Below are 13,220 nucleotides of genomic sequence, written 5' to 3'. Positions count from 1 at the left end.
TAGAATATTTATTAAAAACAACATGAGATATAATTGTATTTTGCAGACATGTTCACTAAGCAAATTAGCAGGGGTTCTAACAACGTATTACATTCTTACCTTAGTTTCATAATAAAAAACATGAAATAACAAAAGATGTTACAACAGTGCCTTACTGGAGTATCCTTACTCCTTTATTTATACTGCTTTTTGCATTGACATTTCTAAATGTCTTATTATTTTAAAACATTATACACTCTACAAAGAGTTTAAGTGATCTAATCAGAATATCTTTGACTATTTTATATTTGAAGTGAAACAAAAAATATTTTTTGTAAAATAGTTTAATACTTTTTTAATGGTTTGTTTTTCAGTATTAGTTATAACCGAATACTTAAGAGTTAGAAATGTGTTTTTCATTTTCTTATACAATTTTTCTACATAACTCAAATTTTCATGAATTTGTACCAATAAATATATATTACATGAAATTGCCAATTGTCTTGTATAAATACTGAATTTGTGTAACCATCTTCAGTACAACAAAATCTCCATAAATTCAATACACATAATAGTCATCCTAAAATTCTAAAACAATTTTAGCACACTAGAGACACGATTATCTGAAATACTGATATACAATGTTCAGAGTTATCTGAAGTTCATCATAAGAATTAGACTTGTGCTGTATATACTGTTATGTTATTGGCTTCCTCTTTGTTAGGAATAAAAAACATTGTAAACAAATAGCGAAAGCTGACTCTTGCTCTCTGTGGGCACAAACGTGTGTTTGTTGCCGCTGCTCAGTTTTTAAATACCAGTATCAACCGGAATTTTGTTTTCAATGGCGATCCTTATCTAAAATTTTGATTATAGGTTCGGTCTCATCAACTTAATTGTGTTATTGTATAAATACAAATATTTATTGTGTATAAATATGTGTAAAAGTTAAGTAAGTAAACAACTGTAACTTTAAAAAAATGTTTATTCAGCTAGAAGAACTTTTTCTTGATTATCATAATGCCTTTGTAATTTTTCTTAATTTTATTCAGTTTTAAAACTCACCATGTAATAGACTTTATTTGACTAACAACAATTAAAAACTACCAGATTAAATGTCAAAACGTACTTTTAAGTTCTGAGTTGTAGAAATAAAGAAAATTTCCTGTTTTGTTTTGTTTGTTTTGAGGCAACAGATTTAAATCTACAGGAAAGATATTGTTCTTTGCACTGCGCGAATGTAGAAACAACATACAGCTACCTTCCATTTCCTCCATTAACTGATATCCTACTATATGTTGCAGTGCAAGTAATAGAGGTGGCAGTCAAGATCCTGGGTTTGGGCATGTCTCAGTACTTGCACTCTGGCTGGAACTTCTGTGACCTGATGGTGACATCTCTGGGTCTGTTGGCACTACTGGCAATCTACCTAGTCCCTGCCTTTACGTACGGTGTGGTAGTTCGTCCATTGCGCTTGCTACACTTGTTCAAGATGAAGAAACGCTACCGGGACATTATCGGCACGCTGGCTCTTCTTACTCCCCTTATGTGCTCTACTGCGGTGGTAATGCTTGTCCTCTACTACTTCTTTGCCATTATTGGAATGGAGCTCTTCGAAGGTTACGATATGAAAAATTGCTGCAAGTAAGTTTTCTTATGAAATAGCAAGAGTTAATTAGTAAACCCATTAACATTCTTAATGAATACAGTAATTATCGTAGATTTTTAAGTAAAATTAAGATAATGGACTATTTTACTCTCCAACTAGGAAAACAAGCGCATCTGATATAGCAGTGGAACTTTTTCAGTAAAAATTTAAAATTGAATTATTTAAGAATTATTAAAAATCACTGAAACTTCTGAAACTGAGTGTTAAATCTTACAACTAGCCTAGAAAATAAAAAAGAAACAAATAAGGAATGTAGTAAAAATAATATTTAAATATGGATGAGTAATATAGCTAGTAAAACCTTGAATGGGTATAAGCCTCTGAGATGTTTAAATACTGTATGTTCCATGAAACTTTTAATACAATGTTGTAAAAATAACATTTTTAGATCTTCAAGTTTAAATTAATGTTCTTGTTGTATATTATTTAAGATTAACACTTTTAATGCATTTAATTAGTTTTAGACTTCATAATACAGTCACACTTTTCTTATAAAGTATATTTTATATGGCTGTAGTGGGATTTTAATTATATTTCACCATTTCACAGCCTCCTCTTTATCAGTTAAATGAGAATGTATTAAATATAAAGTTATTATTTTGGTAGATTAGAAACATTTTTATTTTCTTGTGTTTAATCAAAAGAAACCTAAATGATGTAGTAGGTAAGGATATTATGACCACAGTTCAACAATGTAATGTTGCAATCAACTGATTAGAACAGCTAAAACTAAAACAGCTGATTGTTGTGACTCACAAACAGTGTTGTCACATAATGACAGTGTTTAATACTTGTTTTTTTAAATTCCCTATTTATCAACTGACTTTTAAACTTGGTATTGTTGGATTTGTAATTAAATTGTGTAACTAAAATTTAATAATTGTGTGACTTTTTATGGTATGTGGTTTTTAAGATGTTTATGTTTAAAAATTTTAGGAAAACACCATTTTGAAAATAAACCTTCTAAAAAATCGAAATTTGTTCTGTACTTAGGCCTTTCAATTATAAAGGTATATACCAAATTTAAACTTATTACAACAATCCCATCTCAAATTAAAAATTGTTAAGTGAAAAAAACAAGAAGAGGCCATTCGTGTAATTATTGAGTTTTTATAAGTTTTAATATGATATTTTTGTTTGTCTTTGGTCCAGGAATGGTATCTGAAAATATTGGTAGAACGTTCTGGGACACCTGTATTAATTCCAATAAAATGTAATAATATATCTGATAAAGAAATACTAACAAAAAGTGTAATAATTAAAAGAATAATCATATGTTAATAAAACTAATTTTCTATGACAAAGAGTTAATCATTTTGCATTTTACAGGGAAGATTAATATTACTAAAATTAATTTTGTAATTTAACAGGGTAGCTACTTACTGGGAAAACTGGGAAACTGGAAATAAGTTGAGAATTTAACGCACCAGGAAAAAACCGGGAATCTCCCTCCTTATAGAACTGCGAAAGTCTCAATAACAATTTCCCTGTCTCTAAGAGATTATGAAATTAAGAAATAATTTGACAGATCCTTGAATCAGGAATTAAAATTGGTATTTTACGCAACGTGATTCGTGAAACTGTGTATGAAAATTGACGACGTATGAATGATGATTTCACTGAAGCGTGTGGATTCTACAGTTTCTGCGATCAATAATGTGTTCGAGAACCTCACCTAACACAGTTTAATCCAAGTTTGCCTCCATTAGTGTAGTGGAGTTTATCTTAGTTAGTTATACCCCCATACACATAATGATCTGCCAGATGATTAAAGTCAGCCAACAGATTGTCTTAATTTGATCTGTTAACGATTGCATCTCACACACATACCTATTATATAAAATTATAATCTTAAATAACAATAATGAAAAGAAGTAAAATATTTGTGTAAAGTAAATGATTAGCAACAGTTTGATTTTATATTTTATACTTTTGAAAACCCACACATTTAAGCTACATTCTTAATTCTTAAAGCTAAAGTGTCCTTGACACTAGATGAGTGTCATGCTAAAGCCTGCAAAATTATTCACACAAAGGCCCAGGTCACTTTATGGCCCCCAGAGAGTACTTTTTAACGTTAATATCATTTGGCACTATAAGACAGCAATTTTTAAACTAAACAAATTTTTATTCTAAAACACAGAAAATACTTTTTGCTACTTATCCAAGTCAACACTATAAAAACATACCAGTTCATCAGGGGATAGCTTAGGTCTTACTAATATTTTTCAAATTTTGAGGCTTTAAAAAAAATTACTCTATGCGGATTACAAAAAAAGCATGTAGAATATTACGTGCTGTTTTTTATACCATTAATTTTGTAAAGCCCTGGAGAGTATATAGTAATAAATTTTGGTCCTTACTCTAGTATACAATTACATCGTAAATTAAGGATTAATGTATTTAAGGATTAAATTATCATATGTTACATTTATCATTTTCTTTTCATATTATTAAACACTTTTATTTGTGTTTTTCTTTACAACACAGTGAAGAAGACTTTACGAACACTGTTGACATAAATATTCAATATTTTCCAGGGGAACTGCTGTGGAGGATTTCTATCGATACTCTGCCAACGAGACCTCAGCTTTGGGTTACTACTATCTGAACACGTTTGAAAACCTGGCGACCAGCTATGTAACCCTGTTTGAGCTGACTGTGGTAAACAACTGGTTCATCATGATGACTGGGTATGCCAGTGTGGTGCACCCTGCAAGCAGAGTCTACTTCATCCTGTTCTATCTGACTACCATGGTTGTCCTAACCATCGTCGTGGCCTCAGTCCTCGAGGCGTTCAGATTCCGTATACAGTACAAGAGACACACCAGCAAGCGTGATGGTATGTTCAATTTCATGTACTAAGTTTAAAATTACTAGAGCAGTTTTTTTTTCAAATTCCGATGGGCCTTAAATAAAAGACAAGTGAATAGAAAAAAATAATTTTATTGCCAAAATGTATGTATACTTATGTTTACTTCTTAACTTAATCGCCTTGAAGATTGAGGCATTTGTCATACCTGTCGACTAGTTTTCCAATACTCTCTTCATAAAATGTTGCTGCCAGTGAATTTAAATACATCGTGACTTAAAGTTCCTCAGGAATTGAAAAGTACTGACCTCCAAGCCATTACTTCAGTTCAGGAAAAAAATTGAAGTCGCTCAGTCCTAGGTCGGGACTGTATGGTAAGTGCTAAAAGCTTTCCCACCGAAATTGTTGGGTTACTCCGGCAGTGTGAGGATGGACGTTGTCATGCAACAGAACAATTTAAGACATCAGCATGCCTCTTCTTTTGTTCTGGATGGATCTCCACAAACGTTGTAAGGTTCGGCAATAAACAGCTGCAGTTATCATGGTCCCCAGCTGCATGAACTCCACAAGCAACAAAACTTTTTGGTCCCAAAAAACCGTAGCCATAACCTTTCGGTTGTTGAAGGTTTGCTTGAATTTTAACCAGCAAAGCTTGTATATACCCAATGGTTAGTGAAATGGGTAGTGTTGTTGGTGAAACCAGTGTTCTTAACCTCAAAATGAGGCTGGCAATGTAGGGTTTCAAGTAAAGTCAATATATTCATAATATCGCTATTGCGTGGTGAGCTAGGGTTGCAAAAGAGGCAAATAAAGACATTGTACTTGCTGTAATATCTTAGAAACAGTGCCAGCCTTGATAACTGGTTTGGAATTTTGAATTTTTGCCACCTTTAGTAACACGTTTTCTCTACCAACTCTGACATAGCTCTCACCTTCTATTAAACTAGTGACAGAGATAACAGTGCTATTTTTAGACAATTCAATGTAGATTAGAAGAGAGGTAAAAATTGTGAAATAGTATTAACAAAATAAAACAACAGGTTTTATTCATAAAAATAAATGTTTCATTGACTCATTTTTTCATTGTTTCATTTCATTCATTGTCACTCAAGAAGGTTAGGCTTTTAAAAATTACTGAAGCTGGATATTAATATGCCCGAATTTCAAGCCAAGCTATATCCTTACATGCTTCTATTCTATATTTTTAAACTATAAAAATGATCATTCTGTTCGATGGCATTAGAATTCACAATTTATTTATATTTTTATATTATTTTTTATTCCTTTTCACAAAAATTTTCCATTGTTCCTTTAATTGTTTTCAGAAGAGAAATTACTACATGAAGAAATTGATCTCAAATGGGAGGAAATCCAAAGCTGGGTGCAAGATTTTCATGTCCTTGAAAAACTGCGTTCTGACTTAGTAGTTGGGGTAAGTGTTTTGTATGAAGAACTGTGCCAGTTGGTCATTTTGTTTAGATAATATCGTATTAATTGTGATGGGATAGTGATTTTGTTGTAACTTGTGTATTACACAATCACAATATCATAAAAATGCTGGTTTAACTAAGAGTTCTTTTTGTATATTTAAAAAAAGAAGCTATATCTGAAAGTCAAATCAAATTGATTTCCAATGCAACTTATAATGCATAAAAATATAGCATCATTTATATAATACTAGGACTGTCCAGAAAGTAGGTTATGTTTTGGTGTAAAACATCAAAGAATATAAAGTTTACATCTGTTTGAAACTGACTATTAAATACTACTTTTCAGCATAATCTCCATATAAATTTAAGTACATATCTTAGTACTGAACAAGCTTATGATATTGCATAGTCATAAAGTTCTGCCACCTGAGACTTCATTCAACCCATTGTTTACACCCTCCCATTGTCACCAAAGCGTTGTGTTTCAAGGCACTTTTCCATGTCTGAGAACAGGTGATTGTCACTTGATGGAAAGCCCAAACTGTAATGTGGATGCAGGAACACCTCCCACTTGAAAGCATCCAGTTCTCTAGTTTGGTTTACTATGTGTGTGTTGGGTAAAGTCATCCAAAACACTTTTATACTCAACTTTTCTGTACGATTGTTCTAGATTGCTCTTATTAAGTTTTCAAAAGTGTGACAATATATATTAATTTTATTGTTGTGCCTCATTAAAGAAAATTTACGAGAAGCACATATTTCCTGTCTTTAAAAGCAGTCACCATAACCTTCCTTGCATGCCCCACTCCAGACTGCGTTTGGTCTTGTAGTTCACATTTTTGCCCAAGTTCCATCTCTAGTTATGTTCAATTCAATGAAATAATAAGTTACCAGCTCTGTTTTAAGAGTATAAAAGTCAATGATGTAGCCATTTGTTAATTTTTTTGTTTTCCATTGAGGTTTTAGGACTTGTCTTGTACAAAATTTGTGATATGCTTATGTGCAACTTTTTTAAGCACCAAACTTCGTAAAATTTGTGGAAACTAAGCAAAAGCTCTGTTAATTTGAATCTTCGATTTTCTAGATCTTCTCATCGAATCTGTGACTATTTCCTGTGTCACAGTGCTTGTTGTACACTTTGATCTTCATCATGTACATTATCAACCATTTTAAACCTAATGTACCATATTGTTGTGACATTCTACCTTCAGTAATTGTATTGTATCCGTACACTTTATACACTTACCAATAAATTTCAATTGGATATTGTTATTTTGCCTACAAAAACCTTATTCCTGACTGCACCTACAATTTGCATGATTTTCAGTTGAGATATTCATTTGTAACTACACTGTAAAATAACAAGAAATTACATAACATCACACCAGTATGACTGGATACTAACTGAATAGAGGAATGCCCAAGAAACAAAAGGCCTTGTTGATCCCTCCCTTGGCAGCTACTAACAGACTAAAACTTCATCTTCTTTATAGACAGCTATTGTGAATGAAACACAGGAAAGTAACATCAAATGTAATGGTTCAATTGAGGGCAAAAGAAAAGTATGTAAAAATTAAATAAGTGCTAGACACAGAGAATATAAAAAGTAAAAGAACATTAACTTAAGCTTAATTAATTGCAAAGTATAAGCTTTAGTGGGTTAATAGTTAAGAGGAAATGAAGTAAAAAAGGAATAAAAAATGTGACTATGCTTTCTCTCTATGAATAAATAAAACATTCAAAAGGAAAGAACCTACATAGGCACTATGGCCTCCATGGCCTACGCTTGGAATTGAGTTGAAGATCTGTTATGTTTGTTCTAAATAACAGTACTTATGCCGGGGGCGGGTGAATCGAAATAAAGAACACTTTTACATTTCTTAAGACACGGCCACACGAGGGGTGTGTGGCAAGCGAGACGGGGAGTTGACTGCCTACTCGGCTCAAGGAATGCTCGGACAAGGCAGTGACCAAAGGAGAGGGGGATCAGGTGATCTCGAGTAGCCAATGCCGTTTAATTCAAAATCAACGATTAAAACATCCGACACATTACGTCATATGGGGTGATGTGCACCTGTTGCAAATATATTTAAACTTACTAGATAAAGACACAAAGAATATTCATATATAACAATTTCCTCCCTATTAAATTTCAGAAATTACAAACAAATCAAATTTAAAAATTAATTGTCCTTTAATAGTTTGAAATGCTTCCTCTTGATACTTAAAGTAATAATTGATAAAGTACTGATATGACATGATTCTATAATTAACAACAAGTAAACACTAAACAAGTTTAAATTAAAATAAACGCTTGATAAAACCACAATATAATAAAAAGAAAAACACATAATATAACATAATACACAACCATTACTGAATAAGTACATCTTTATTATAAGTCAAGTTTATTTACAGGTTTTCTAGTGCGCTCAGGATAGCGTCGCGTCCCGACTTTGACAGGTGCTGTCAAGAACAGCTGATTTTACGCGCTCTGATATGGGTGTAGTACGTTGCGGGGTAGAGGGGGAAGAGAGTGACCTTCCACCACTCACCGTAGTGGTTGCCATGCCAACTGGCGATCGATTTACGTCATGTGCAGGGGGAGAGTTACACTGCGATTGGTATTGCGGCGCTGCCAAGTCTACGTCTGCGTATGCGGAGTAGGGGTTGCCACGTTTCTCGGTACAGTTTTCTGCTACTGCACTCGAGTCTCTGTCTAGCGAACTGTCACTCAGAACCGATCAATTGATCTATGTGACGTTTCGTTACAATGCCAGAATTTAAACTCTATTTCATACATAACAGGACTGATTTGTTTATTTACAATACCTTGCAACCATTTGTTGTTTGACCTGTAATCTCGCATTAATACAGTTTGACCTGGATAAACTACCCTAGTAATATTTTTATTAAAACTATTTTTGCTCTCCTCTTGTTTCTTATTTACAAACTGGGTAATGTTTGGTCTCAATAGATCCAACCGGGTGCGTGCGCAGTTTCCTGCCAAACATTAACTTGCTTGGTGTTTCATTGGTAGTACTATGTACAGAGTTTACGGTAGTCAAACAATATCCTACTTAAGGCTACGCTAGCATCTGCATTGTCATGAAATGCTCGCTTTAATTTGTCTTTAGCAAATTTCACGCTGTTTTCTGCTTGGCCATTACTTTTTGGATGATACACTGGACTGAAAGTATGTTTTAATACCGTTTCATTTCCATGAAGTGTTTAAACTCAGATGAGGTAAAGGGTGGTCCATTATCAGAATGTAAATTAACAGGTAGACCAAAGCGACTAAATAGCTCTCTTAGAAAACTTATAGCTAGTTTAGCGGAAGTTGAACTAACTTCGCCTACTTCTAAACCATTTTGAGTGAGCGTCAATGACGATTTAAATACATTTTATTTTTAAAAGGTCCTAGGTAGTCCACATGAATACGTTCCAGGGAGCGGAAGGATAGTGCCAAACATGTAATTGACTCTTTGACGGGTTGTTCCGTTCCCGGAGACAGGAAGAACAACTGTTAGCCACCATATTTGTGATCTGTTTCATCAATACCGTTCCACCAGACGTAGCTGCGTGCTACCGATTTCATTTTCACAATACCTAAATGACTAGAATGAAGCTCTTTAAGTACATAATCCCTTAAAGTTACTGGTACGACTACTTTATAACCCCACATAATTACTCCAAATTCAACTGTCAGTTCGTTCTGTCTCTGGAAATACGGAGTAAGCTCTTCGCTTCCCTCAGGAATGACATTAGGCCAACCGTGCATAATGTAGCCATACACTTTACTTAAAACTGGATCTTTCTGTGTACCTGATTTTACATGTTTCAAAAGTCAAAGGTAATGAGCTTTCTTGAATACAATGTAAATAGGTACCTTGCCACGCAAACTCATCAGTAGCATTGTTGTGATTTGACACTTAAAGGCAATCTAGATAACATATCTGCATTATTTAGTTCCGTCTTTACGTATTGAATGTCAAATTCGTAACCGGACAGGAACAAAGCATATCTTTGCATGCGACCGGCAGCAAAGATAGGTAACCTTTTTTATTTTCCAAAGATACTTAAAAAGAGGTTTATGATCAGTGTACAAAATAAATTTCCGACCGTACAAGTATTGATTAAACTTTTTGACTGCAAACACGATAGCCAGAGCTTCTTTCTCTATCTGTGAATAGTTCCGCTCAGCTTGTGAGAGTGTGCGTGACTGATAGGCTATTGGTTTCTCTATACCACCTGGTGAGATAACACTTAGGACGGCTCCCAAGCCAACTGAACTAGCATCTACGGCTAACTTCAAAGGCAAAGTTTAGTGTCATAATGCGCCAAAAATTGGTGCGTTTGAAAAGTAACTCTTTTACTTTGTCAAAAGCTGCGATACAATTTCTTATCAAAATTAAAAGGTGTGTCCTTCTTAAGAAGACTGTAACATGGGACCTTAGTATAGTGGAACAATTTGGTATGAACTTTGAGTAGTAATTAATTAGACCTTACTAAAGCTTTGACCTCTGTCACTGTTTTAGGTATGGGAGCATTCCTAATTGCTTCTACTTAGATTCGGAAGTGTGCAACCCTTCTTTGTCAATACAGAAACCTAAATACTCCACTTTAGGTGCAAAAAAATGTGCATTTATTCTTTTTTACTGTGAGACCATTTTCGCTTAGGCGTTTGCAAACTTCCCTAAGTTTTTGATAGTGTAGATCATCGTTTACATCTGTAATCAATATATCGTCTAAAAATACAACAACATTGGACAAGTCTTGTAAACACTGTTCGATTCTGTACTGAAATATACTCGTTGCGGAAGAAATTCCGAACGGCATTCTTTGATAACTGAATAACCCTTTATGGGTACTTATAGTGCATAATTTTCTTTGAATTCTTCATCTAACTCTAGCTGCATATAAGCTTGGCATAAATCTATTTTTACTGAATTTCTCGCCTTTCTGTAAACAAGTAAACAATTCATCTATTCTGGGGGATAGGGTACTTTTCAACTTCTAAACATGGGATTTAAGGTAACTTTAAAATCTCCGCAAATGCGTATTCCTCCGTCTGGTTTTATTACTGGAACAATGGGAGTGCCCCAGTCACTACTTTTTACTGGAACAAGTACTTTTTCCTCAGTTTAACCTTTCTAGTTCTTTTTCGACTTTAGTTTTAAGTGAAAAGGGAATGGGACCGTGGCTTAAAATACCTTGGTGTGGCGTTCAGGTTTTAACTTTAATTTAATTGGTTTCACCTTTGTATTGACCTAATTTGTCACTGAAAACTTCCGGAAATTCTTTTGATCAAATCTTTAGTTTAATTCAATGCAATGTTTACTCGTAACATCCGGATTACTGTCTTTATTGCTTATGCCAAATATTTTATTTTTGAAAGATATTTCCACACCGAGACTTTGAAGCCAAATTTCGTCCTATGAGAGGTGAGCTCCTTTCTTGATTACAAACAATTCAAGAAATTTGCTAACTCCTTGATATTGAACATCCACTTCAAATTTTCCCTAACGGAAACTATAGGTTCATTCGTATACGAACTTAGAGATAAGTCAGTGGGCAATAATTTACAACTATTAAGGTTTTTCTTTGTAAAATTTCTCGCTGCACACGCTTTACTGACGCTGCGCCTGTATCAGCCTCAAAATAGATTGGCTTACCCTTAACTATTAATTCTAATTTAACCGGACTAACTTTAATGTGCTCAACTTCCCTTTCATTCATTTTAAATAAATTTGAAATATCTTCCTCATAGCTTTCAGGTTCAACATTACTATCAGTGTTTTGACTACATACTTCTTCTACCATAATTATGTCCTACTATCATTTTTATTTTTTAAAGTGTTTAAACTTAGATTGTTGGTTTTGGGGCTTACCCTTTGATCGACAAACCTTAGCAATGTGATTCTTTTTTCCACACGCGTTACACGTAACACCAAACAATCGACAATGATGGCGCAAATGGCCCACATTACCACAACACGAACACTGCACTTTGTAGTCGTGCGAAGCGCTGCTTTTGGGGTTGTGGTGGTGACTTCCAGGTGTGGTAGCGCCGCCGGCACCCGCCGATGCTCTGCTCCCAGCTGTTACACTGCGGTGATGAGCTGTCATCTTTATTGTAGTCGCGCGGCGTTGCGGCTTCCGTTGATCGCCAAGGCTGCTGCATTCTTCTCAGCGGCTTCTGCTGATGTGATGATTTTAACTGCTTGGTCAAATGTCAAGCTGGATTCTCCTAACAGTTTTTGTTTTGTTGCTTCATTTCTAATTCCGGTAGACTAAACGATCTCGCAGGTAATCGTTTAAAAAACTGCCCCAAATTCACAATGGGTGGACATCTTCCTTAACTGGGCGATGTAGTCTGCTGCTGATTCGCCTTCGTGCTGAATCCTCTTGCTGAATTTGTACCTCTCGGCTATGAACGATGGTTTTGGATACAAGTGATCTTGAATCAAAGATACTAATGCGTCAAAACTTTTTGTAGACGGCTTATTGGGCGTGCATAAATCCCGTAATAGACTGTAAGTTTTTTACACCGGCAACAGTTAATAACGTGCTAAACCTTTTTCTCCTCCTTAATATTGTTGCACTCGATGAATAGTTCGAAGCGCTCGATATAAGACGACCACGTCTCACTATTTTGATCGTATTCACGCGATTCCGCCGATTATTCCCGACATTTTTGTGTTGCCTGCAGTTCGATATCGTGTAGTAACGGCACTAAATCCACTTCGTCATCCGACATTTACACGTGTTGTCCCAAATTTACACTACGCGGCACAATCGAACAGTTGCATTGCCCCGGTATGTAAATTTAACCGACCTCGTCGCCATTTGTTATGTTTGTTCTAAATAACAGTACTTATGCCGGGGGCGGGTGAATCGAAATAAAGAACACTTTTACATTTCTTAAGACACGGCCCACAACGAGGGGTGGTGTGTGCAAGCGAGACGGGGAGTTGACTGCCCTACTCGGCTCAAGGAATGCTCGGACAAGGCAGTGACCAAAGGAAGGGGGGAACAGGTGATCTCGAGTAGCCAATGCCGTTTATTTCAAAATCCATACGATTAAAACATCCGACACATTACGTCATATGGGGTGATGTGCACCTGTTGCAAATATATTTAAACTTACTAGATAAAGACACAAAGAATATTCATATATAACAAGATCTTTTTATACTTTTGTGTACTCATGCACAAACAGCAGGGCGTGTAATGATGTGATAATGACATTGAGTGAATTCTTCAGTTTATTACGAGATAAGATGGAAAATAAAATAAACAAATAAGATGAAATTTGTTTCAAACTTTG

At 34.8% G+C, this 13,220-nt stretch overlaps 1 protein-coding gene across 2 annotated transcripts in view; it reads left to right on the top strand.

Moving 5' to 3' along the window:
- LOC124369021 (two pore calcium channel protein 1-like) overlaps nt 1–13,220 on the top strand; it is a 49,101-nt gene that overhangs the window by 32,948 nt on the left and 2,933 nt on the right. For both annotated transcript variants that reach the window (XM_046826684.1, XM_046826683.1), the window contains exons 10-12: nt 1,284–1,623; nt 4,189–4,490; nt 5,786–5,892. In XM_046826684.1, coding sequence (XP_046682640.1) covers nt 1,284–1,623; nt 4,189–4,490; nt 5,786–5,892 — 749 coding nt within the window. The remainder of the gene's footprint in view (nt 1–1,283; nt 1,624–4,188; nt 4,491–5,785; nt 5,893–13,220) is intronic.

This window comes from Homalodisca vitripennis, chromosome X (assembly GCF_021130785.1).
Source record: "Homalodisca vitripennis isolate AUS2020 chromosome X, UT_GWSS_2.1, whole genome shotgun sequence".
Lineage (NCBI taxonomy): Eukaryota > Metazoa > Arthropoda > Insecta > Hemiptera > Cicadellidae > Homalodisca > Homalodisca vitripennis.
Note: the sequence above shows the minus strand (reverse complement) of the source record. Positions and strands in the feature narration are given on the sequence as shown.